Source organism: Tasmannia lanceolata, unplaced genomic scaffold, assembly GCF_043159265.1.
Source record: "Tasmannia lanceolata isolate RefF3 unplaced genomic scaffold, GAP_Taslan_0.1 ptg000007l, whole genome shotgun sequence".
Taxonomy (NCBI): Eukaryota; Viridiplantae; Streptophyta; class Magnoliopsida; order Canellales; family Winteraceae; genus Tasmannia; species Tasmannia lanceolata.
Window position 1 is genome coordinate 9,694,698 of NW_027518684.1, and position 23,638 is coordinate 9,718,335.

Genomic DNA, 23,638 nt, shown 5'->3' on the forward strand with positions numbered 1-23,638 from the left:
CTAGAATGCGCTAGTGATCCCATTGTTTTCCTTAGGAAATACAGCCTAGTTACACATAGGTTGTAGGAACCACCTGCATTAGCTTATGGCTAACTTGCATTTAGTTAGGGCATATAGGGTGTCCTAAAATCTACAATTCACTGGAATTTAAATAATCGCTCACGAAGCTTTAATAACTAGTCTGGTCTTTTAGATCGAGTCTAGGATAGAGGTCTATGTGTCTTAGACATCATAGCTTAGAATAGGTGCGAAGAACTACGTTGCCTTGATTCTCGTGGAGGCGGGGATACGTAGGCTTCTTTGGATGAATATCAGATCATCTAAAGACTCGGGCTGAAACATTAGAGTCTTAGGTTTTGTTGATAGTACTTTAGGGTTTGTGTTTGCATTTTGTTGATGATTTTAGCGTAAGATCATGGTAGCGTGTGTGCATTTCCTTACTTACTTACGTACTTAGCTGTAACATTTACCTGTTTATGTGTTTTACCTAGTTGTTTAGTTATAGTTCTTACCTGTTTAGCTGTAATTCTCGCATGTTTAGCTGTAATTCTCTATCTTTATTAGGTTACTGATTATTATCCTTTACTATCATCTACTGATGTTTGCTCATTGCGCAGGTTTATCTTCTTAGCTGTAACACTTTACGGTATTTCTGCATTTTCTATCTGTCATTTACTGCTTTCTAGATGAGATGTGTTAGGATTTTATATTAGGCGCTATGTATTCGCCTCATTGTAGATAGGCGCTATGTGCACGCCGTAGGTTTTTATTTCTGCAATTGCTATCTGTCATTTACTGCTTTCTAGATGGGATGTGTTAGGATTTTATATTAGGCGCTATGTATTCGCCCCATTGTAGATAGGCGCTATGTGCACGCCGTAGGTTTTTATTTCTGCAATTGCTATCTGTCATTTACTGCTTTCTAGATGGGATGTGTTAGGATTTTATATTAGGCGCTATGTATTCGCCCCATTGTAGATAGGCGCTATGTGCACGCTGTAGGTTTTTATTACTGCAATTGCTATCTGTCATTTACTGCTTTCTAGATGAGATGTGTTAGGATTTTATATTAGGCGCTATGTATTCGCCCCATTGTAGATAGGCGCTATGTGCACGCCATAGGTTTTATTTCATTCTTCTATTATTTGCTTGGCATTTTTGTTTGTTCCTTATTTCATTTACTATTCATGATTAACTGCTAATTTTAGATTTCCTTTCCTGTACAGACGTATACCTTTAGCTGTAGTTTGCATGTGTTTGCACATCAGAACTTAGATCCCCATTAGGCATGTCACTTATAACCTAGCTTTGCTTAGGTGACACACATTTTTCATTTTATTTTGTGTATGCTTATTTCTTTATCCTCAGGAAATGCATGCTTAGGTAGACGATTCCTGAGAATTGTTCCCATTTCATATGATTTTCGCCTAAAACTCTTTAAATTTAATAATAAATGGCATAAGAGACCAAGTGCTTGCACTCGGACGAATTGGGGGTGCTCTCAGACCTTCTCCATTCGTAATCAGGCACGAACCTATATATATATTTCTGGTTATCCATGGTATACAGAGCATATTTTTCTTTAAAGGATCCATGGCCGTATACCGTGGATGGCGACTCTGAGTTTGTTTAGGTACGTTTCGAATCCGGACTTGTTCCCGAATCGAGAGGTATCTCTTATATATCGCCACTTGTGCTATGCTATGAGGGTGGCATTCGTTTCGAGAGTTCCTTGGTAGAGCTCTCCATTCACGTGGATGATCCTAAGAGGCCACTTGGGGCTCGTCCCCCACCTCTCTCTCGGATCGGGGTCCACAACTCCTAACTCTCTATGATGGTAGGACAGACTCCTAACTCTCCCTAAAGAGGAAGAGATCCCTCAACCTGTGAAAGATCTAATACAGGGAGGGAAGGGGTTGGCTCAAGAAGCACTCCGTCATAGCCTAGACCCGACAGAGGATTTCTGGAATGAACTAACAAATCTCCGAAACCAACTAAAACCTCAAGATTTAAAGAGATCACCAAGGCGAATATAGCTTATTCCACAACCTACCCATAAACGAAACCTAAAGGATACCACGGTTAAATTTTAAGAACCTAGCAGATTAAATCAAGGTTATTATTACTTCACGTGAAAGGGTAAAAGAACAGGAGAAACTATTTTCACCTAGGCTCATACGAGGGCCAACTGTTCCATTGACATTCTATGCTTGAATAGTACATGACTAGTACAAATTACCCCATTTTCAAATCATGCTTCTATAATCCAAATAAATGGGGTCCCTCAAACCTTACATTTCCATTACCATGGTTATATGATGAGACAACACAACCTGGTAAGTGATCAAATTTGATGAAATGATTCTGCCCAATTAATTTCTCAAACAAAAGAACATATGAAGCACCCTAACATTGATATGCCAATTACTTTTGAGAACAACTAATCCATTTTATGCTTTTTCCAAGAGAGTAACCAAAATATACATAATCATGCAATATTGGCAAAGTGACTAGCACTAGCAAGCTGAAAGACCAAGCAAAAGAACACTTTAGACTTTGGTATATGATCTTGTTATCAACTCATCACAGCCCAAACTTCATTTTCATCTCGATTAACAGTTGAAGTGAAGTTAAAGGATGCTTTGCTTGACACTAGGTACAAAAGAAACATATAAATTGAGACATGTTTTAACTACCTATCCAATACCAGAATCATTCTTAAAATCAACCAAAGACACAAGGACAACATTCCTACAAGAAAGTAAGCATATGGTGATTCAAAAAAAAAAAACAATTAGGTACAATGAAACAAATTCAGAAGTATAACCCTGACATAACAACAAAGTCCCATCAATTGGAGCTCCTTAAAGTTTTCTTAAAAGAAAACAACAATTAAACATCCAGATTATGCCAATAGATTTTATCCACTCTTTTAACAAAACAAAGACTTCATCAAAACTTACCTCCCTAGCTTGAGAATAACACTGAAGTTAGAGACTCAAATCTCACATTTTACTCCAATTGCTAGAATAAAAGGAAGTGGGTTGAATTATTAAAAGCTCAAGATCCTGGACAGGGTAGTTTATGGACTTAAAGAAACACATAATTGCCAAAGTATTGCTTCAAATAGAAACATGAAGAACCAAGTCATAGGCCTTTCCTTGACCATTATGTGTACTTTAGCCCTGCATAAAGTGTAGGGCTGAAGTGCCTTACTTGACATTGTCCTCTTTCAAAACATGAAAGCAACACACGCACATGAGAGCATCTTACCATAAGTGACAACACCTTAAGAATTTATTTTGAAATCAAGCTTCAAAATAAATTTATTTTACCATAAGGGGCACGCATATGAGAGCATTTTGAAATCAGATTTTACCCTAAATTTTAGAAGTACATGAGACTGATCCCACAGCTAGATCAAGCACACAATTGAAGTTATGTCATGGCTCCTGTCAGACATCACTCCCTATGGTCTCTTCTGGAAATTTAAAAGAAAAGTAGATAAAGAATTCCCAGCATTCAATGGGAATCCATAGGTGAAATTGGCAGCATTAAAGAGGAAGTGCATACATCAAATTTGCCAAACTAATTGGACATGACCCAAATCTCCAAAATATCATCATTTAAGGGTTGTCTGGGTAATTTCATGACATTAGAATTGACTATAACCATAGCAAACCGAAGAAAGCAAAACCAATTCATAGTACAGATCATGGCTAAATCCTTTTGTAACCATAGGTCACTAAGCTTTCCAATATAAACCTCTAATTCAGGCAATCCAAGTCTGCAATGTATTTAAGGAAATCCACACAAAGAAACTGCGACAAAGAAACCAAATCATTCCAAAATCGAGACAATGAACTCATATTTTTTAAAAGAAACAATGAAGACTGATGAGTAACCTACTAAAAAGATAACCAACCGATACATATCAACATCAATCTTGAGAAAACTACAGGTATTTTGGAAATATACAAAGAAAATGCGATCACATGGTTTATGCATTATACCCACAACTCCTGGGGCAAAGGAATCATTTAATACCTGTAGACACCCCATTTTGACCGTGCCCTGCACCCCCTTGTTTTGTGCATAACCTTTTCAAATCAGTGTGTGTGGACCCCAAATCACGCCCTAGGCTAGCTCAGGGTCCCACCAGGGCCCCTGTAAAGTTTCGTCGAGATCTGTGCACGTTTACCTAGCAAACAAGCTAAGGCAGTGTCGTGGGACAAGTTCAGAAGGGTGGTGATTTAGCCAGAAAAGGGGTACGCAGAAGCCTAGAAAACCAGTTCAAATATTTCGTAATGGGCTGTCCGGGGAGATATAGGGGTATGCAGATTAGTGTACAACTTAATTGAGGGGTACATTATCCAGAAGCTGGGCATTTCTGTAAATAAGAAAAAGATTCCTTTCTTCTCTTGCAAGTAATCATTAGACCCTAATCTAGCTTAAGGGAGGTTAATGGTTATGATTAGTTGGGAGAGCATCTTAGGAAGCTTCCTTGGAAGCTTCCTAGTTGGTTATGCCTCCTTTGATCCCAACCCTTGAACAAAAAGGCAATTTGGAGGGTTGGGATCAAAAGAGAGAAGATATTTTGCAAAAATTCCCCTCCCCTGTTTCCTACCTGGACCACTAACCCTATATAGAAAAATACCAAAATATATGGATGGGGGCTGCCCATGGAACAGCAGGGCTTTGAAAAATATCATTTCTATTTTCTCACCCTGGCCACCCCCCTTGCTGTGTGAAAAAAGGGTCATTGAATGCATTAGAGGGGTGTCCATGAAGGAGGGGGGGTATAATTTTTGATGGTCTTATAAGAGACCATCGAATTAGGGCAAAAAGAGGATTTTCTTTTGCTGGTTTTTCTTTCTCTCGTGAAAAGCCGAGAAGAGAGAAAGAGAAAGTGAGAAAGGAAGAAGAAGGAGAGGGAGGAATCCGGCCACCCTTGCAGGAATCCCACCACCTCAATACCCTTTTTCCCCTAATATCCAAACCCATTTCAACCCTCCCTATTCCAGCCATCTCCTCCGATCTCTCTGGCCGGAATCCGGCAAGACACCGACCCGCTACCCTCCACCACTACCTAGCCGAGCCACCACCGCTACCCTCCACCACTACCTAGCCGAGCCACCACCTACACCCCCACCTTTAAACCCATCTGGTCCTTCTATTTTACGTAGAGAAACAAAAGGGGTTTTCCATTTTTCAAAAATCGCAGAGAGAAGAGGGAATCACAGAGAGGAGATTAAAGGGAGAGGAGGAGGAGATTTGCAGAGGCTCAAGCTCCCCACCACGATCCCACCATCATTTCCATTTTTTTTTAATTTTGTTTTTTTTTACAGAAACCCATTTTCTTCCCCATTCTCCTCAAATCCAAACCCCATTCCCATCTCTATTTCTGCAATCTCTCACCACCACCGTCAAGGTCCATGGATTTCGGCCATTAATCCATCTCCTCCTCTGTTCACCTCCACCTACACCTCTCCTACCGGCGAAATTGGTAGATTCCGGCCCGGAATCCGACGATCTCCATCGGCCACCTCATTCCAACCGGGTAATTCCTCTCTTTCTCTATCATATTCTCTTCCATTTTGGGAGAATTTCTGTTCTTTGTGGGTTTCAGCTTATTTTCTATTATTGATTCTTCTCGCTTTTTTTCTCGCATTGGCTACGGATTAGAGGTTCTTTTGAGTTTTGGGATCGTTCTGTTGGAATTTGGGGTTTGGATCTTTCAGATCTATTGAATTCTAGTGTTCCTGTGTCAAAAAAAAAAAAAAAGTAAATAAAAAGTTCGTAGATCTGTTGAATCTAGATTTTGATTAGGGTCTTTTATTTTCAACAATTTTGTTGGTGATGGTCATATTATTTTGTCCAAAAATTCGTAGATCTGTTGAATCTAGATTTTGATTAGGGTCTTTTATTTTCAACAATTTTGTTGGTGATGGTCATATTATTTTGTCCAAAAATTCGTAGATCTGTTGAATCTAGATTTTGATTAGGGTCTTTTATTTTCAACAATTTTGTTGGTGATGGTCATATTATTTTGTCCAGAAATTCGTAGATCTGTTGAATCTAGGGTTTGATTGGGGCCTTGTTTTCAATAATTTCGTTTCATTTCTCTGTTGGCGAGCTTTAGGAAGGGTGATTGGTGATGATCATCCTATTTTGAGGTTTTCTCCCATGTGAACAATGCCTACTACGGATTATCAGGGTTCTTCCATATCATTTGCTCTTTATGATTGGTAAGAGAGTAGAGAATGGCCTTATTCTTTCCTAATCTCGGCAGCATTCTACTGCGGTGGGTTTGCGTCAAAGAGAAGGGTGTAGAGGGAGTTTAGATGCGGTTTCTTGATTTAGCTTTTCATCGTGGTTCGGGTTCCTTAATGCGAATATTTGAATTACACGTACTTTTGGGTTTGATCCTATAGATTCTTGGCTCGCATAATTTTGTGTTCTTATCAGGGTAACAAGATAAAAAGCGGGATTTCAACCAACCGGCGTTTTGAGGGCTATGATGAGGCTACTTGGAGCCCCTCTTTTTCTTTTTTTCTTTTTTTCCCTTTTTATCTTTACCCCTGTGGGTTTTGGTATCGATATTCAGGTTTATTTGGGATTTCTTGAGCAAACCCTTTCTCATCTTGTTTGTCCATTAGAGCTCAAGTTTTTCGCAAGTGTTTGGCATTTCTATCGATTTTTGTGAATTTTTCCTCTTGGGTTCGGGGCGATGAAGGCGATAGCCCAAGCCCATCTTTAGGGGACTCGCTCAATCCAAGTAGCGCTCCCCTCTTTTGTTTAGTAGGCCTACCCAACCTTTTGGATTTCTTTTAACCATTCTTTTTTATAAAAAGAGCCCTTCTCTGGGCAATGATAAGGTTACTTGGAGCCCGTCTTTATGTTTTATGGCTCACCGCTTCACACTTGGATCTGCACAAGTTGATGTCCCATGTATGCACTGAAATTTTTAATAAATTGGAATTATCATAATCTTTTGATATTTTTTTTATATTCTTCTCTTGTTAAGTTTTGAGTTAGGTTCTGAAGATGAATGGACTTGTTCAGGTGAGACTATCTTGAAAGCTTATCATTTTTTTTATTTCATTAGGCTACCCAGCGGCTGGTCTGGGCTAATTATTTTTTATTTAAATAAATTGTTTAATTGAAGAAGGAAATCAGATAACTACTCTATTCGATGTTATCGACATGAGTACTGTTTGATTTCAAGGCGGTTTGTAGGAATATTATCATGTGTATTATGATATCAGATGATTACTTTAGCATCATCTGATTTCATCCCCATATTGGGGTGGTGTTTGTGGTTGGGCATAGAAGTGTTTGATATTGTTTTCTTTTACTTTATTAGGCTATCCAGCGGCTGGTCTGGACTAATTAATGTTGTTTATCATTTTATGATTGCTAGAGATTGTGTATTTCTTCTATTGAAAATTCTTCTTTGCTTAGCACTTGATTTATTTTTATAGGAATAAATTGGAATTTGCGATTATCTGGTAGCCTTTTCTTCTCTTTTTGATAGACTAACACAGTCTTATAGATTTCTGTTAAATTTCTTTAGATACTAGAATCCCCTCTCATTGCGAGGGCGATGAAGGCGCTAGCCCAAGCCCATCCTTAGGGGACTTGCTCAGTCCAAATAGCATACCCCTCCTTTGTATATAGGAGACTTACCCAGTCTCATGCTCTTGCTAAACCTCCTCTTTGTGCGTCATTTGGTTTTGGGAAAACACCCTACTCGGCTTGGCAGCATACCCCTACCCTTATGGGTATTGGGTTGCACATTTGTTGCACCCTAGGGCTAGGTAGCTGTCCGGCCCGGCTGGGTGTTTTACCTTTGCCAAATATGCACATGGTCTCTTTTTCCTTTTTACGTCATTTGTGTCTCGGAGACAAGCCTTGTCTCATGTAGAGAGTTTCCCCTTTAGGAGGCTTACCTAGCCTCATGTTAGAGTGTCCTCCTCTTTTAGAGTGAGTCTTTGACTCGGTAGTGTTATTAGAGAGCCTCTGACTCATTTGTTCCCCCTCTTTAGTGTTGTTAGTTCGGAGTTTCTCCTTTAGAGTTGTTGATTACTTCGCTTTGATTAGAGGCTAACTCAGTCTTGTTAGAGCTTTGCTTGCTTGGGATCTTGGATCGTTTTCTCTCTTCTTGGGACGCTATCTTTCTTGTTGTGGTTCGTCTCTTTGAGACGCTAATTGCTTATTCGGGGTTTCCCCTTTTGCTTTAGGGCTTTGCCCTAGTTTGTGGTATTACTTGCGTGTTCCCTTTAAGATTGAAAACATTTAAAGGTCTTGAGCATTGGAAAAGCTTTAAAATCCAAAAACATTAGAAATTTAAAACTCAAAAACATTTGAAAACTTTAAAAATATCAAAAATATTTGAAAATATAAAAAACCTTAAAAAATCTGAAGTGTGAGTGTTTCTTTTAGAAGCGTAGTTTGAGAGTTCGCAATTCGAACTACGTTGGCTTGATCCTCTTCCGAGGTACGTAGTGCAGCTTGGGATTTACATCCCAAGTCCAGCCAAACTTTGTAAATAAAAAAATGCTTTAACCCTTCAACTTTAAAACCTTGTTTTTTAACAAAAATCTTCCTCTAGAGTTAGGAGTTTGTCCTAGATAGAGAGTTTTAGAGTTAGGAGTTCGTCTTTGATTTGTTGTGTGCTTGTTTGTGTTTGTTTTAGAGTTAGGGGTTTGTCCTAGCTAGGAGTGCCTCCGTCCGGTTAGTTGGCGATTCACATCGCCGACTGATGACTAGGTCTTGGATACGTTAGCAATCCTATTGTTTTCCTTAGGGCATACAGCCTAGTTACACATAGGTTGTAGGAACCACCTGCATTAGCTTAGGGCTAACTTGCATTTAGTTAGGGCATATAGGGTGTCCTAAAATCTACAATTCACTGGAATTTAAATAATCGTTCAAGAAGCTTTAATAACTAGTCCGGTCTTTTAGATCGAGTCTAAGATAGAGGTCTAGGTGTCTTAGGCATCCTAGCTTAGAATAGACGCGAAGAACTACGTTGCCTTGATTCTCGTGGAGGCGGGGATACGTAGGCTTCTTTGGATGAACATCAGACCATCCGAGGACTCGGGCCAAATCGTTTAAAGTCTTAGGATTTGTTGTGTTGTTATATTGTGTATTTTGTTGTGTCTTCTTGCTTTCTTGTGCGGACCCTATACCTTTAGCTGTAGCATGCATGCGTTCGCCCACCAGAACTTAGACACCTGTTAGGCATGTCACTCATAACCTAGTTGTCATTAGGTGACATTTATTTCGGTTCTTTTGTGTGTGCTTATTTTCATCTCCGAGACATGCATGATTAGATAGACGTTTTCTCGGAGATGTGTGTTCCCATTTCATATGATTTTCGCCCAAAACTCTTCGAGGTTAATAATAAATGGCATAAGAGACCAAGTGTTCGCACTCGGGCGAATTGGGGGCGCTCTTCGGACCTTCTCCATTCGTCATCAGGCACGAACCTTCTGTATCTCTGGTTATCCATTGCAAACAGAGCATTTGTTTTGGTTCCATGGCGTGTCCATGGATGGCGACTCTGAGTTATTTTTAGGTACATCTCGGTTTCGAGCCTTGGCTCCTGATCAGGATGTATCTCATTCGTTTTTGTATCGCCACTCATGCTATGCTGTGAGGGTGGCATCCGTTTCGAGAGTTCCTTGGCAGAGCTCTCTTCCGTTGTGGAGATCTTTGAGGATTTGCTGTGGGGATCTCGCGTCCCTCGGCACTGTCCTCGGATCGGGGTCCACAATACCCAACGCTTATTTAAAACACATCTCTTCTCAACCCATTAACATCAGAGATTATATTCAAGACTATGCCCAAAATCAAGATAGTATCGAACCCGTGAATTAAACGCCAATTTATCAGAAAGCAGATTTTACACTTCAATAAATCATGCATAAGTATCCACGACATGGGGTAGGGAAATGAGATCAAACAATTCACACAATCATATCCTCGACATGGGGCCTCCTGTGAAATCAGATGATACTCGTACCCACGACATGGAGCAGAGTAATCATCTGATTTCCTACATTAATTGAGCATACATAACTCCACAATCTATTTATCACAGACAATTAAACATTATATTGCATTCAGGGATCACATTAACACCCAAACCCATGAATCAATGCCATAATCAGAAAACAAGGCAAATAACGATATAAATTTCAGCAATACAAAGGGGTTAATAATATTACCTAAATTGAGGAGATCAACCTAAAATTGCCAGATGATGAAGCTTTTGCTAAAATAATGGCAGCTCGTCGATTGAAGTTGCAGAGAATTCCCTGATTGAGGAAGAACTTCGGCAATATAATCGGAACTCTAATGAATTGAAGAGGTATAAAGGATCTAGGTAATGGAAGCCTAGGTATAGGGTTTGAAGAAAGGTGTAATGGTTATGGATGGTGGCTGATTTGGGTTTAAAGGAGATTTTTAAAAAATATATAAGATAACTGGAATCAATAGGGTTTGCTGAAATAGCAAGGGTTTTGGGTATTTAGAAGATGGGGATCGGAGATGATATGGATTTCGGCGAAATAGGGTTTAGATTTAAGTGGGTTTGATATGGGTTTTGAAGTGGGTTTGGGCTGGAATTTGAAGATGGGTTTGCAGAGAGCAGAAATGGAATTGGGTGATTGGGTAAATGGAAAAGGGTTTGGTGGATGAGTTCTAGATCCGGTGGAGAAGAAGATGGTTTTTGAAACGGGTTTGATGGATCTTAGAAAATGGGGATAGGGAGTTAGAGAAAATCAAAGGGAAATGAGGCAACCACTAATTGATGGAACTGATGGTGGTGATGGAATTGATGGTGGCTGCTTGGGAGGGTTGAGATAGATGGGAAGAAGATGAAGATGGGGTATGGTGGCTGGTGGTGGCTGCTAAGGAGTGGTCGGCGGATGGACAAAGGCCGACCGGAGACGAGGTTGGGGGGGGGGGGGGAGCTCCCCTTCTCTACCTCTCTCTCTCTCTCTCTCTCTCTCTCTCTCTCTCTCTCTCTCGTTCTCTATTTTCCTCCCTCTCTCTTTGTTTTCTTTTTTGCCAAATCACCACTCCCCTCTTCCTTGCAAACCCTATTTCGATTGTTTGAACAAAAATGCCATGATAAATTTGCACCTCCTACTTTCCCTGGAACAACCCCTCTCAGTGTATTTATGGTTGTTCATTTGATGTACATGGGGTGGTTCAAGTATAAAACAGGGTAAAAAAAATTCTCTTCTCTCTACACAATCCTAGCCTTCTGTTTTGATCCAATGGTTCTTAAAGATTGCTTAAAGCAAAAGCCATACTCTAATTACAAAATCACTGTGGACCCCGATCCCGAGGAAGGCAGCGAGGATACGAGATCCCTGTCAATCCTCTAAAATCTCCACACGTGAAGGAGAGCTCTACCAAGGAACTCTCGAAAGAGTGCCTCTCACAGCATGAGTGGCGATGTACAAATGAGATACCTCTTGATTCGGGGAGTAGCCCGGAATCGAGACATAACTAAAATAACTCAGAGTCGCCATCTAAGGAAGTAGGCCCTGGATCCCATACTATAATCTGTCTCAACGGATAACCAGAGATACAAAAGTCTGTGCCTGATGACGAATAGGGAAGGTGGTAGGCGCCCCCAATTCGCCCGAGTGTAAACACCCGGTCTCTTATGCCATTTATTTATTAATTTTAAAGAATTTTCAGCGAAAATCACGTGAAATGGGAACGGATGTCCCCGAGAAGACGTCTACCTAAGCATGCATGTCTCGGGGAGGGATAAAGAAAAGAAAACACACAAGTCCTTAGAGAGTTGATATCAGTGTCATCTCTCATTGGAATGAACACTAGAATCCAACGTCTCTTAGAGAAGCGTAAAAGACTAATGTTTATCCAATGTAAGACAACCCTGCTACCTATCTTCATACATCATGTCTAACATCCACACCTAAAGAGAGTTAGTACCAGTTTCATCTGTTATCAGAATGAACACTAGAATCCGCCGTCTCTCAGTAAGAGGCAAAGAAAACTAGTATCGATCTGATAACAGATAATCATGTTACCAATCTCCATCAATCATATCTAGTCCTAACTCATCACATCTAGAAAGCGGTAAACATACACATGCATAACTATAACTAAAGAGACGAACCTGCACAGTGAGCAAATGTCAATAGATGATAGCAAAATAATAATCAAGCAATAATAAAGAGCTATAACTAAGCATATGATCAAGATAAATAAGAAGATAAATGCTACATCTAAGCATGTGAGAGTTACAACTAAGCATGTGAGCAAACAGTAAACTAAATAAAATAAACATTAAACATGTGAATCATCTAAAGAAAGCAATCATTCAAGCATACAAACAAGTATCAGACCACAGACTCTTATGACTCTAGGACAATAAACCCTAAGACTCTAATGTGAAATTTGACTCGGACCAGGATGGCCATCCCGACTGCTCTACGTATCCCGGCCTCAGGAAGAATCAGAGTCAACATAGTTCGATGACCTATTCTAAACTACGATGCCTAACCATCTATAACCGTTATCCTAAACTCGATCAACTAGACTCAACTAGTTTTAATGCTTCTTATGCGATTGCTTAAGTTCAATTGAATTATAACTTTTAGGACTCCCTATATGCCCTAACTAATGCAAGTTGGTTAGCCTTAAGCTAATGCAGGTGGTTCCTATCCTATGTGTAACTAGGTTGTGTGTCATAAGGAAAACCATGGCTAACTAATTGCTTCATAGTCTAGCCATCAGCTCGACTAAGTGTCAAACCGACCACGACTCGAGGCCTCCTAACTCTAGGGACACTCACACGAAACACACAAAGCATCAACATAAGAAGGACATACTCCAAACTCTAAAACATCCCAAACATCTAGAACAAATTTCTAACTTTAGGGGAAAATCCTTTTTAAAAGGTTTTGAAGGTTTGACTGAACCTGGGATAAGGATCCCAAGCTGCCTACGTACCCCGTGGAAGAGGATCAAGCCAACGTAGTTCGGAAACAGACTCTCCTAACTGCTCTCCTAATGATTCATGACTTTTGAGAATGTTTTTATAAGTTTTTTATTTCTATTGTTTTTGAATTTTCATGTTTTCAAGTATTTTTGGTTGTTTTGAAATGTTTCAATGTTTTTGTTCTTTAAAGTTTTTTAAAGTTTTTGAATTTTTAAAGTGATTTCACCCTTTTAGCCAAAGGGAACCCATATGTCTGCACCCCGTGATCCACATCATGGCGGAGTGTCAGTGCTAAGAGCGGAATCCCTATAATTAAAAGGGAACTCCTATCTGAAGGACAGACTCACAAAAGGAATTGATAGATTCCTAAACATCTATAAGGGAAGGACAGACTCAGAAGATTTGCAAAGGTTGGACATAATCCTATACTTTGCAAGGGTTGGACAGAATCCTAGCTCCATATGATTGTAGGACAGACTCCTGAAAGACCGACTCTTATGTTAAAAACTAACTCTCTCGCTAAGGACAGACTCATATACTAAAGGACTGACTTCTAGTGCATAACCCTAAGAGGGGAGTGCTAATGAGACTAGGCTAGTTTCCTAAAACAAGAGGATAACTGGGGCAAATGAGACAAAGCCTCTCTCCTATGGGGAACAACTAATTCTAATGAGACACTAAATGTCTCATATGGAGGGCTCCAAGTAACCTTATCATTGCCCATGCAATGATAGATAGAATATGGGTATAGGCAACTAACAGACCAAGTTGGTCATCTAATATGGATGTGCTAATAATGAGAATTTGGTAGTCTCCTATGAGTTGACTCACCAGTGAGACAAAGCTTGTCTCCAAAGGGTACAACTTGTTTCTTCATGAGACACAGCTTGTTCCCTAAGAGGGGGCTCTAGATGACTCTTTCATTGCCAAATGAATAGGACCTTATGTTTTAAGGGATACACATCTAAAAGACTAGGCAAGTCTTTTAAATAAAAGAGGGGAGAGCTACTTGGACTAAGCAAGTCCCCTAATGATGGGCTTGGGCTAACGCCTTCATCGCCCTTACAATGAAGGAAGGATTAAAGGAAAAATGATGATGTGTTCAAAAGATGTAATCAATGAGCAATGATGCAACCGAGAGACAAGAGATGCAAGCGATGGATCTCAAAGACGAAATAAGACATGACATGTCTCCAAGAATGAAACTCACAAGATTTGAAAGGTTTAAATATGTTTTAGAAGTGATCCTATGAGTTTTAGATGCTAAGTTGTCATTTAGTTCAAGAACCGGAAGAATGGAGCAAGCTTGTTTGTGGTATGTCTCTAGCAAGGTCCTATAATCTTTTAATGCTTAATTTCAGCTTCTTTTAGATATTTTTAGCATGTTTTAATAAGGTTTGATCATTATTAAATCATTTGTTCGCATACATCATTGATTTTAATCACTTAGAATTGAAAATATATTAAAGCACACAACACAACATGCAAATTTCACTAAAAATGCCTGAAATTCAAAATAAATCATAAGAATTACTCCATATATGATTTATAATCTGCTAGTATGCTCAACATAACGAAAAGCATCCATTTAAATTAATCTAAGCTCAAAACAATCTTTAAAAAAACAACAAAATTTCTACTAAACATGTCATTTTCACAAAAATGTCCAAAAATACCGAGTAAAACATGAAAAACATCCAAAATATGATTCATGACTTGCTAGTAAGGTCAAAACATCCAAAAACAACCACTAAAAATGATTAGAGCTCATGTTGTCAATGATTTTCAAGAAATTGCACAGTTATGTCATATAGTGTGAAAAATACAACTTTGCATTGAATTTCGGACCCCTCAAACATCAAAACCATAAAAAATCCTACTAATCAAAATTGTAGATCTCAGCATGAATGACATTCTCTCAGTTGACCACTTCATTTCGATCCGGCCAGAAAATGGCCGCTTTCGATCCATCGCCATTAAAAGATATATTAGTGTTTCAGCTGAAAGTTCGTGTTCAGTTTTTACACTCAAAACATCGTTTCTGGAAAAATTTGTTCAAATATAGTCTTAGAAAATCATTCAAGGAAAAAAAATTTCTTCTTCGGCTCCGGCCAGATCCGACCATAAGTGCTTCAAAAATGACCGATAAGCTGCTGTTACAGCATACAGTTTTTTTAGAAAACTGAAATTTTGAAAGTGATTTTTGACACACCAAACATTATTTCTGAAAAAATGCACACAATTACAAAGTTTTAGGAAATCTTATAACGAACAACTTTGTCTACTACAGCTCCTGCCGAATCCATCCATAAGTTACTCGACGCAATAAATTTCCAAAAACTTAGAAAAATCAACACATTGAATGACTGAAACTTAAAAAGAGCATAACTCTCTCATCCTTTGGTCAAATTTGGGCCGCAATATGCCAAATTGAAGATCTCGACAAGCTCTACAACTCTTATGTGAAGTACAACACTCAGTTCTAACCCAATTTTAGTGAAAAACTTAAAAAATAAATTTGGATAGTATATATTTTTGAAGTTTTTCAACATCTTACAAGAACATTTCACATCAAAACCTTAGATTTATCATGGATTTCACTAGATATTCACATCATACACATATTAACACATGAATTTTTGAATTTCAAAGCCTAACACATCAGATTTAAAGATCTTCACAAAAATATCCAAGAATTCACCATTTTAAGCCTAATTTTCAGCTGAAATCTTAAAATTGACATAACTTCTTCGTTTCTTGGGCAATGTTGGGCCATTATACGCCCAATCGAAGATCTCAACGAGCTCTACACATCCACCTGAGAAGTTTTTTATGAATTTTAAACAAAAATTGATGAAAATGGGAAAAAGGACCTGGACAGCACTTTATTTTGCCATTTTCACATCGAAATTCAACTAGAACTCAAAATCTAAGGTGAATTGTTTTAGATCTTTATATGAGATATGTTTTTAAATATATTTTGGTAGATTTTAGCTCTAGGTTGTTAGATTTAACCATTTTAAAGCATTTTTCACTTAGATTTCCCATTTAATGTTAGATTTTCAAAGAAAACTCAAAATGTACTAACCTTGTGCTCTTCTCTTGGATCTCTCCTTTGAATCTTCTTCTCCTACTTCTTTTTCTCTAGATCTCCTTCTTTCTCTAGAATTCTCTTTCTCTGGATCTCCTTCTTTCTCTCTAGAATTCTCCCTTTCTCTCTCTAGAATTCTCCCTTTCTCTCTCTACAAAGCTCTCTCTCTCTCTCTCCGTCTCTCTAAAATTAAAGAGCCCTAATTTTTTTCAAATGAGAGCCCAAATGCTCTATTTATAGAGTTTTTTCTTAATTTTTGTCCCCCATTAGTTTATAGGACAACCCATTTTTAAAAATTTTGCTTTGGTTTTGGTTGAAAATGGTGGTCTAAGGAGAAAATTTTAAGTAAAAAAATTAACATAATTTTATCCCCTTCTATTACCCTAACACACCCCTCCTATGTGTTTTATATTTGATTTTGTTGAAATTGAGTGGTCTCGGGAAGAAATTAGATCAAAAATTAGAGTGGGATAATTCACCCCCTTTAAAGGTAGCTTACATCATAAGTTAAGTTTTCTTAGTGTAATTAACCAATCACCCTCATTTTCACTCTAGTGTAAAAGCTGGCTAAGTTAATGGCTAATACACTCCCCTATTTACACTATCATTTTAACTCGACTCGTCTTATTAGGTATTTTTGCTCGAATTTTGACAAAATTTGCAGAGACCTAGTTGGGACCCTAACCTACCCTAAGGTGAAATTTGAGGCTCTAATTAACTAATTTGGTAGGGCTTTTCTCAAATACAAGGATAAAGGGTTCAGTCAAAATGGGGTGTCTACAATCACTCTTGTAAAATAGCAAATCCCCTTCTTATTAAGCATTGTCTTTTATAGTAAAAGGAGAGTGATATATGCACATCCAAATTTGGATAATTCATAACCCTTTCACTTAGACAAATGATGCTAGCACAACCCAGTTTTGATTATCAAACAAACTTAACTAGTCTTCTTTGCCATTTTTAATCAAATTATCATGAAGTTTTGCAGGGGTAAGCGTGGGAACACAAACAACCTCTTGGGGAATTTGTACCCTCAATTGCGCACAATAAGCTGATGGAAACTTAAGCTTTCCTCTTATTTTGGGTCCACTCGCTCGGGAGTTTATTCAATTCCAAGACCTCGACTCTACTTCAGGGATTTTAGGGCCTGGTCAAAATGGGGTGTCTCCAAGCGGCAATATCAAAACAGTGGAGCGCTGATATCATTTCCCTAATTATATCATTTTCCTATGAATTATAGAAAGAAAAAAAAAGTACCCATTGGAAAAAAAAATTCCGTCACATTATTTTTTTCTTGCAGTCGAAACAGGGCCTTAACTGTTACTTTCAACGTACAATGGGCACAAAACAAATTTTACTCCCATTTTTAAGCAGAAAAATGAGTGTAAAATTTGCTTTACGCCCATTTTACATCCCAAGAAACAGTTACTAATTGAATTGTATGTGAAGCATGTAATTGTAATTCATGGTTGTAAAATGTTTTAGAACTCTTGATTGGCATTATAATGCTACTAGGCTGATGTAATAATCTTACAATTCTATTTTGTTCATTTTTTCTATTATTTTTTTATATTAAAGCACAATTTTTTTCAGAGTAATGCTAGGGAAACCGAGAATATGACCACAACATCACAAGTGACGTGAGCAAACCCCAACATCACAAGTGAAGTGAGCAAACACTTCATTTTTGGGAAATCTGAAAAAAAGTAAAAAAATTTTCAACACATGGCATATTCTCATTGCAGTTCCCCCCTATTAGGTCCTATTCTCGGTCTCCATATCATTTTCCTTTTTTTTAAGCTAAGATTTATTTGAAGCTGGAGATGTTGAAAGAGATAAAAAAAAAATTGAAAATATAAAGAATAGAAATATAGTGATAAAAATCTGTATCAAATTATCCATGAAGGCCAAATTATTCCTTATGATAAAATATCCATAAGCAACAAATAGTTCCTTACTGTTGAGTCCTAGGGGCTCGTTTTCATCATACAACAGTGAAAAATGACAAAAATACGTCTACTTGGCTGTTAATTTTCAAAATAATACCATGACTTCGATCCATAGGTGTTGTTTGGTGGTTGGAGATGAATTTTCGGCACTCTTGAAAATTAGCTCACTAAGATTAACTCTTAAAGAACGCTATTAGAGTATGGTCGTGGTTCCCAGATAAATTCCGGGTAAAAAATATAAGGCTATGTTGGTAACTAATTAAAAGATGAATGTGCTTTCTTAGAACCAACTAAAATGTTTAATACTTGTGCCCATTAGTTTGTACATAATTTTAAATAGTTAAATGTATTTTAAAATATCCACCGGATTCGTCAATCTATTCTCAGAGAAATTATATGGTGACCGCCCTTTACATATAAAGGGCGTAGAGAAGAGAGAAAATATCAACCTCCTTGATTTTTTATCGAGGGGAAAGTCAAAAAATGGAGTTTGACCTGGATCAAAAATCAAGGGGGGGAGTTTTTATCTCTCTGCCCTTGTTGTTTGACGGTCGGCCACCATATAAATTCTCCTATTCTGATAACAAATAATGTTCATGAAATTATTTGCCAAACATTACATATTCTTTTTTCAGAAAAATAAAAAGTACACCATGCAAACAGAGTATAAAACTACTAAACTATAAATTCATTTCAAGTTTGATTAACTAGCACCTGCAATATCAGATTACGTGCGTCAAAGCGACTTCTAACTGTCTCTTTTAAGTAGCGGTGCAACACTTGGACCGGAATGGGTTGGGTTGAGGCAAACCCTAGCTAAGCCCGATATAGCATTCCCTCAACCCTCACCTGGCCCAACCGCAGCCTCGGGCCAAGGATGGTCAACCCTAACCAAGCACCCTTCTAAATCTCACAACCCCAACCCGACCAGTCTAACCCTTTATTTGCAAATCAGGTCAGGTGGAGTTGGGCTGGGCACACACACACAAAACCTTAAGATTGTGAAAGTCACAATAAAATTAGAGGAAGGATGGGGTTGCCCAAGGCCTCAACCCTAACCCAAAACGAAGTTTAATCGGGTTGGCATTTTCCAACCCAAGACCAAGGTTTAAAATTTCGGTTTCGGACCTTGAAATTTCGGTCGAAATCTGGTACAAAACCAGAAACTATTATTTTATTCAATATTAAATTTCGGTGAAATATTAAATTAATATTAAAAAAACGGAAAAACCAAATTCCAAAATTTCGTTCGAAATAAATGACCGTTTCGGTTTTCATCGATTTCAGTGTCGGTCTCCACCGAAATCTGAAATTTCGGTCGAAATTTAAAACCATGCCCAAGACAACCCAACCCGAGCTAGAATCTTGTCGACCCCATTGGGTTCGGGTTGAGCCGCACTCAAGTTGCACCCTAATTTTTAGGCCCACAGTTTGATTTTTAGGGCTGTTAAATCATAGATACTCACGTATGAATTATGTATATAGCGAGGCCTAATGTAGGGTTCATATCATTGACTGTACGTGTGGCTCAGATGAAGCTTATCCGCTGCTTCTTCTCAAAGTAAGCTCTTCTCATAGCACCAAAACGTGGTGTAATTCTATTCAAGGGAATGATACTGAGATAAGCCTTAATATGAGGAGCCTATGAAAAGCCTAATGGGGCTCCACCAACACGACCTTAGCATGATCTCGACCCTTCATTTGGTTGGCCAAATCATGATTCATGCTGATAACTTGACTTGAAAATTGTAGTACTTGTCATAACAATCTCATCAATGGCTTGCCAATGGATGGTTAAAAAGCTCTACAATCCAATGGCTATAAATGCTCTCTCTCTCTCTCTCTCTCTCTCTCTCTCTCTCTCTCTCTCTCTCTCTCTCTCACACACACACACACACATACACAGATTGTTTGTGTGAGGTGGCAGAGCTAAATATAAGCATTTGTGACAAGGGGTAGGTGACAAATATGTGTGTAGATGGAAAGGGAAGGGTGGCTGCTTTTTTTTTCAGTTTCACGTCACAAAAATGCTGCAGCAGAGTATGAGAGGGATAGCTGTCTGCTTTGGAGAGCCCTAACTCCTTTGGCCCCCCATCTGCTATACCTTCCACTACTCTGAAAGTATGTGATCTGAATTTGACTCAATTCACATGTTATATTCAGCTATCTCTCTGAGATACAACAAGAAACAACTGTAGAAAAGATATGCATTTGTAAAATTGAGATTCTACTCTCTTTTTCTATTATTCAAAAATGATTTTTTCGTTTTTAATTTATTTTATTTTTCAAAAATGATACCTTGCCGCAAAGGCTCCATTTAGGACCAAAAAAATGGGCGTAAAACAAATTTTATGACCATTTTTTCACTTTAAATTGGGGGAAAATTTGTTGAAACAAGTCTACTGCTAGCTGTTTACTTTCCTTTCTTTTTTTCTGCTGTTTTGTAAAGAGATTATGTTTTGGGGGAGAATTATCATTTCCCTATGTTTTTTTTTTAATTAGTCTTGTTTTCTAGCTATTAGTTATAAATTTTGATTTGTTCTTATCGTGTTTGTTACCAACTTGTAGACAACCCAACAATTTTTTCCTTAAGACTTCCTATCCTTTAGTCACATTAACCTTTGTTCTTGAATCAAATATTATCATAACAAGATTGAAGAACATCGGAGCCATTCAGGAAAAAACAAAGGCAAAAAGGATAGTATCTAAGAAGAACATAGTCTATCCCTGAACAGCTTATCCAAGGATTTCTGTCGAATGATGAACAGCCTCATTAGGGTAAGTTAGCCAATCATCTCTTCCGAGTTCTCTATGTTATTATGTGATCTGAATTTGAAAAAGTGAATTGAGTCAAATTAAGTATCTGAATATAACAAGTATGTTTTTTCAGTTATAAAAAAAATCACTCTCTCTTGGCTCCAAAATAATCTAAGCTCAAATAATTAGATCATTTCAATCCATGGGCAAATAAGAACAATATATACGAAAAACAAAATGGTAATCTCAAGTCACTTCTAGGATAGTTGAGAAGGTACACTCAAACCCTCTTATCTCTCTCTCTCTCTCTCTCTCTCTCTCTCTCTCTCTCTCCCCTTCATCTTCTAAAACAACCCACATGGATTCTCCAAGTCTAATTCCCACTTCCCCCATGAAAGAGAACATGGACTTCAAATACATGAAGAAGGAATGCATGACATGGACAGGAGATCTCCACAGAATACTATGTATGCAAGGAGGAGACGGAGATGGCAGCTACGCTAAGAATTCAGAGGCCCCCGCATCGGCGATCACCTTATCTAAGCCGTTGATTTTGCAAGGGATCAAATCCATGAAGCTTTTCGAGGGTGACATGTCTCTGCGTATAGCTGACTTAGGTTGCGCAACGGGGTACAACACTTTGGCCACAATTGAATTGGTGGTAGAAAGCTTGAGGCGCAGATACCACAATAAGCATAATCACGAGCCCGAATTTGAGGCATTCTTCTCCGATCTCCCTTCGAATGATTTCAATTTACTCTTTCGTTCTTTGCCAATGTTACATGATAACAAGAAGTACTATGCGGCCGGCGTTCCGGGGTCCTTCTACAACCGCCTTTTCCCTAAAGGAAAGCTTCACATAGCTGTTAGCTTAAGTGCCTTACACTGGCTTTCTAAGGTGCTTTAAAGTTTCATTAAACACTCATCTTCCTTTCTCTTTCTATACATATATATTTTCTGCACTAGTTTTGTAGTGGAATTGATCTTATTTTGTAGATGGAATTTGATTTTCTTACCTTTTTATTAATTCTATTGGGCAGGGTTAGCAATCAGTAACAAACAGCATAATAGATGGGTTTTCTTGCTTTTTTTAATGTTGAAATTCTAGACAGTTTGTAAAAAACACCATACTGGATGTGTGTTTGTTTTCTTTCTTTTTTTAGTGTTGAAATGCTAGACAGTTTGTAACAAACACCATACTGGATGTGTGTTTCTCACTTTTTCTTTTGGTGAGCTGTCTAGAATGTTAGTAACAAAGGCCATGGCAGATGAGTTTTCTTCACTTTTTTTGTTGGGTTCTCTAGAAGTTGGGAACAAACTTGATACTGGATGTGTTCTCTTTTCGTTAGGGTTCTAGTTTTTTTCTTTTAATATTAAATTTTCAATTTTTACTGGATTTTATATTTTATTTTATTGTGGTGTGTTTGTTGAATTGGAATTGATAGATACCAGAGGCAGTGCTGGATAAGAGGTCACCAGCTTGGAACAAAGGAAGAGCTTGGATCGATGGAGCAAAGAAGGAGGTGGTAGAAGCTTACGCGAAGCAATCAGAGGAGGATTTGAAGGCATTTTTACGATGTCGAAGAGAGGAGATTGTGGAAGGTGGAATGTTGTTTATATTGATGGCCGGACGACCTGGCTCGGAGCGACCAGAGAACCAGTTAGGTGACCCGGACTCAAGGGCCAAGCACCCCTTCACCAGCTCTATGGATCAGGCATGGGAAGACCTATTAAATGAGGTGTGTATTATTAGTAATATGAGAAACCCAAATTCAATGCAAATCTTCCCCACCTCCTTAAAACCGGCATGACACCACATCATTTTTCTTTTTTCCTTCTCCTTTCTTGTCTTCATCCCACCTCTCACTAATACATACAAACATCTTTGGTTTGATACCTTTTGAGGAGTTTCTTCTACAGGAGTTGCTCCTCTTTTTTTTGTGGAAGCCCCTTCCATGGTTGTTAGAAAACTTCACACCAAATCCAAATGGCCCTTTTGACTTTGAGCTGAACCTTTATGTGTAGACTCTTTTGATGCATTTTTTTTTTCCTGTTATTTTCTTCTACTAGTATCAAAGGGAATGTGTTTGGTGGTACCAAGTTTCTTTTCCTACATGCATTGTCAATATTCAGTCACTATCCTTTCCTCTTAGATTCCCAATTGGCCTTTTGATCTAGTGCAATAGCTTAAACCATTCTAAACCATCTTTATTAAATTAGAAACCCTTAGTGCATAGTAAAATAATTATGGTGCTAATTTGGGACTTTCGATGAATTCTTTTTCGTAGGGATTGATGGATGAAGAGAAAAGAGACACATTCAACATCCCCGCTTATATGAGAAACATTGATGAGGTTAAGGAAGCTTTTGATCAATGTACCGGGTTCGAGATCCAGACCTTGGAGTACCAAAGAATTGTTGAGCATTCAAAGGAGAAGCAAGAGGAGTGCATCAGGGATCCGGATTCCTATGGTCGAGCCAAAGCCAACCTTGCTCGTGCGACTCTGAAGCCCATCGTCGAGGCCCACCTGGGGCCCACACTATCAGAGGAATTGTTCAAGCGATTTGAGAAGAGGGCCTCAAGGGACATTGACATGCTTTACAAGACTTGCTTTTATGGTGTCATAGTAGTGTGTGCAATCAGGAAGTGAAATACCCTTTTAAGGAAAAAGTTTCCTCTTGCTAAAATAGATAAAGCCACATTGATTGCCATCTTATAAGTTAAAACTACTCTAACTTAGAAAACACTTCCATTTCCAGCTAAGGATTGCATTTCATGTTAGTGATTATGTGTTCATGAGAACAGCTTCTAATAAGAAATACAAGAGATCTTTTTATGTGTTCAAATAA

General features: G+C 38.3%; 1 protein-coding gene across 1 annotated transcript; it reads left to right on the top strand.

Annotated features, from left to right (window-relative positions):
* Positions 1-20,838: 20,838 nt before the first annotated feature.
* On the top strand, positions 20,839-23,638 carry LOC143881798 (gibberellic acid methyltransferase 2-like). The gene is made up of 3 exons (XM_077385085.1): positions 20,839-21,686; positions 22,234-22,527; positions 23,077-23,638. Exons 1-3 carry the CDS (start codon positions 21,147-21,149, stop codon positions 23,437-23,439), a joined length of 1,197 nt encoding a protein of 398 aa, XP_077241200.1. The 5' UTR covers positions 20,839-21,146; the 3' UTR covers positions 23,440-23,638.

Coding starts and splice junctions, on each gene's coding strand:
- LOC143881798 (XM_077385085.1), top strand. CDS start 21,147: ATGGATTCTCCAAGTCTAATTCCCACTTCCCCCATGAAAGAGAACATG. Junction 21,687..22,233: donor CCTTACACTGGCTTTCTAAG/GTGCTTTAAAGT, acceptor TGGAATTGATAG/ATACCAGAGGCAGTGCTGGA. Junction 22,528..23,076: donor GGGAAGACCTATTAAATGAG/GTGTGTATTATT, acceptor TCTTTTTCGTAG/GGATTGATGGATGAAGAGAA.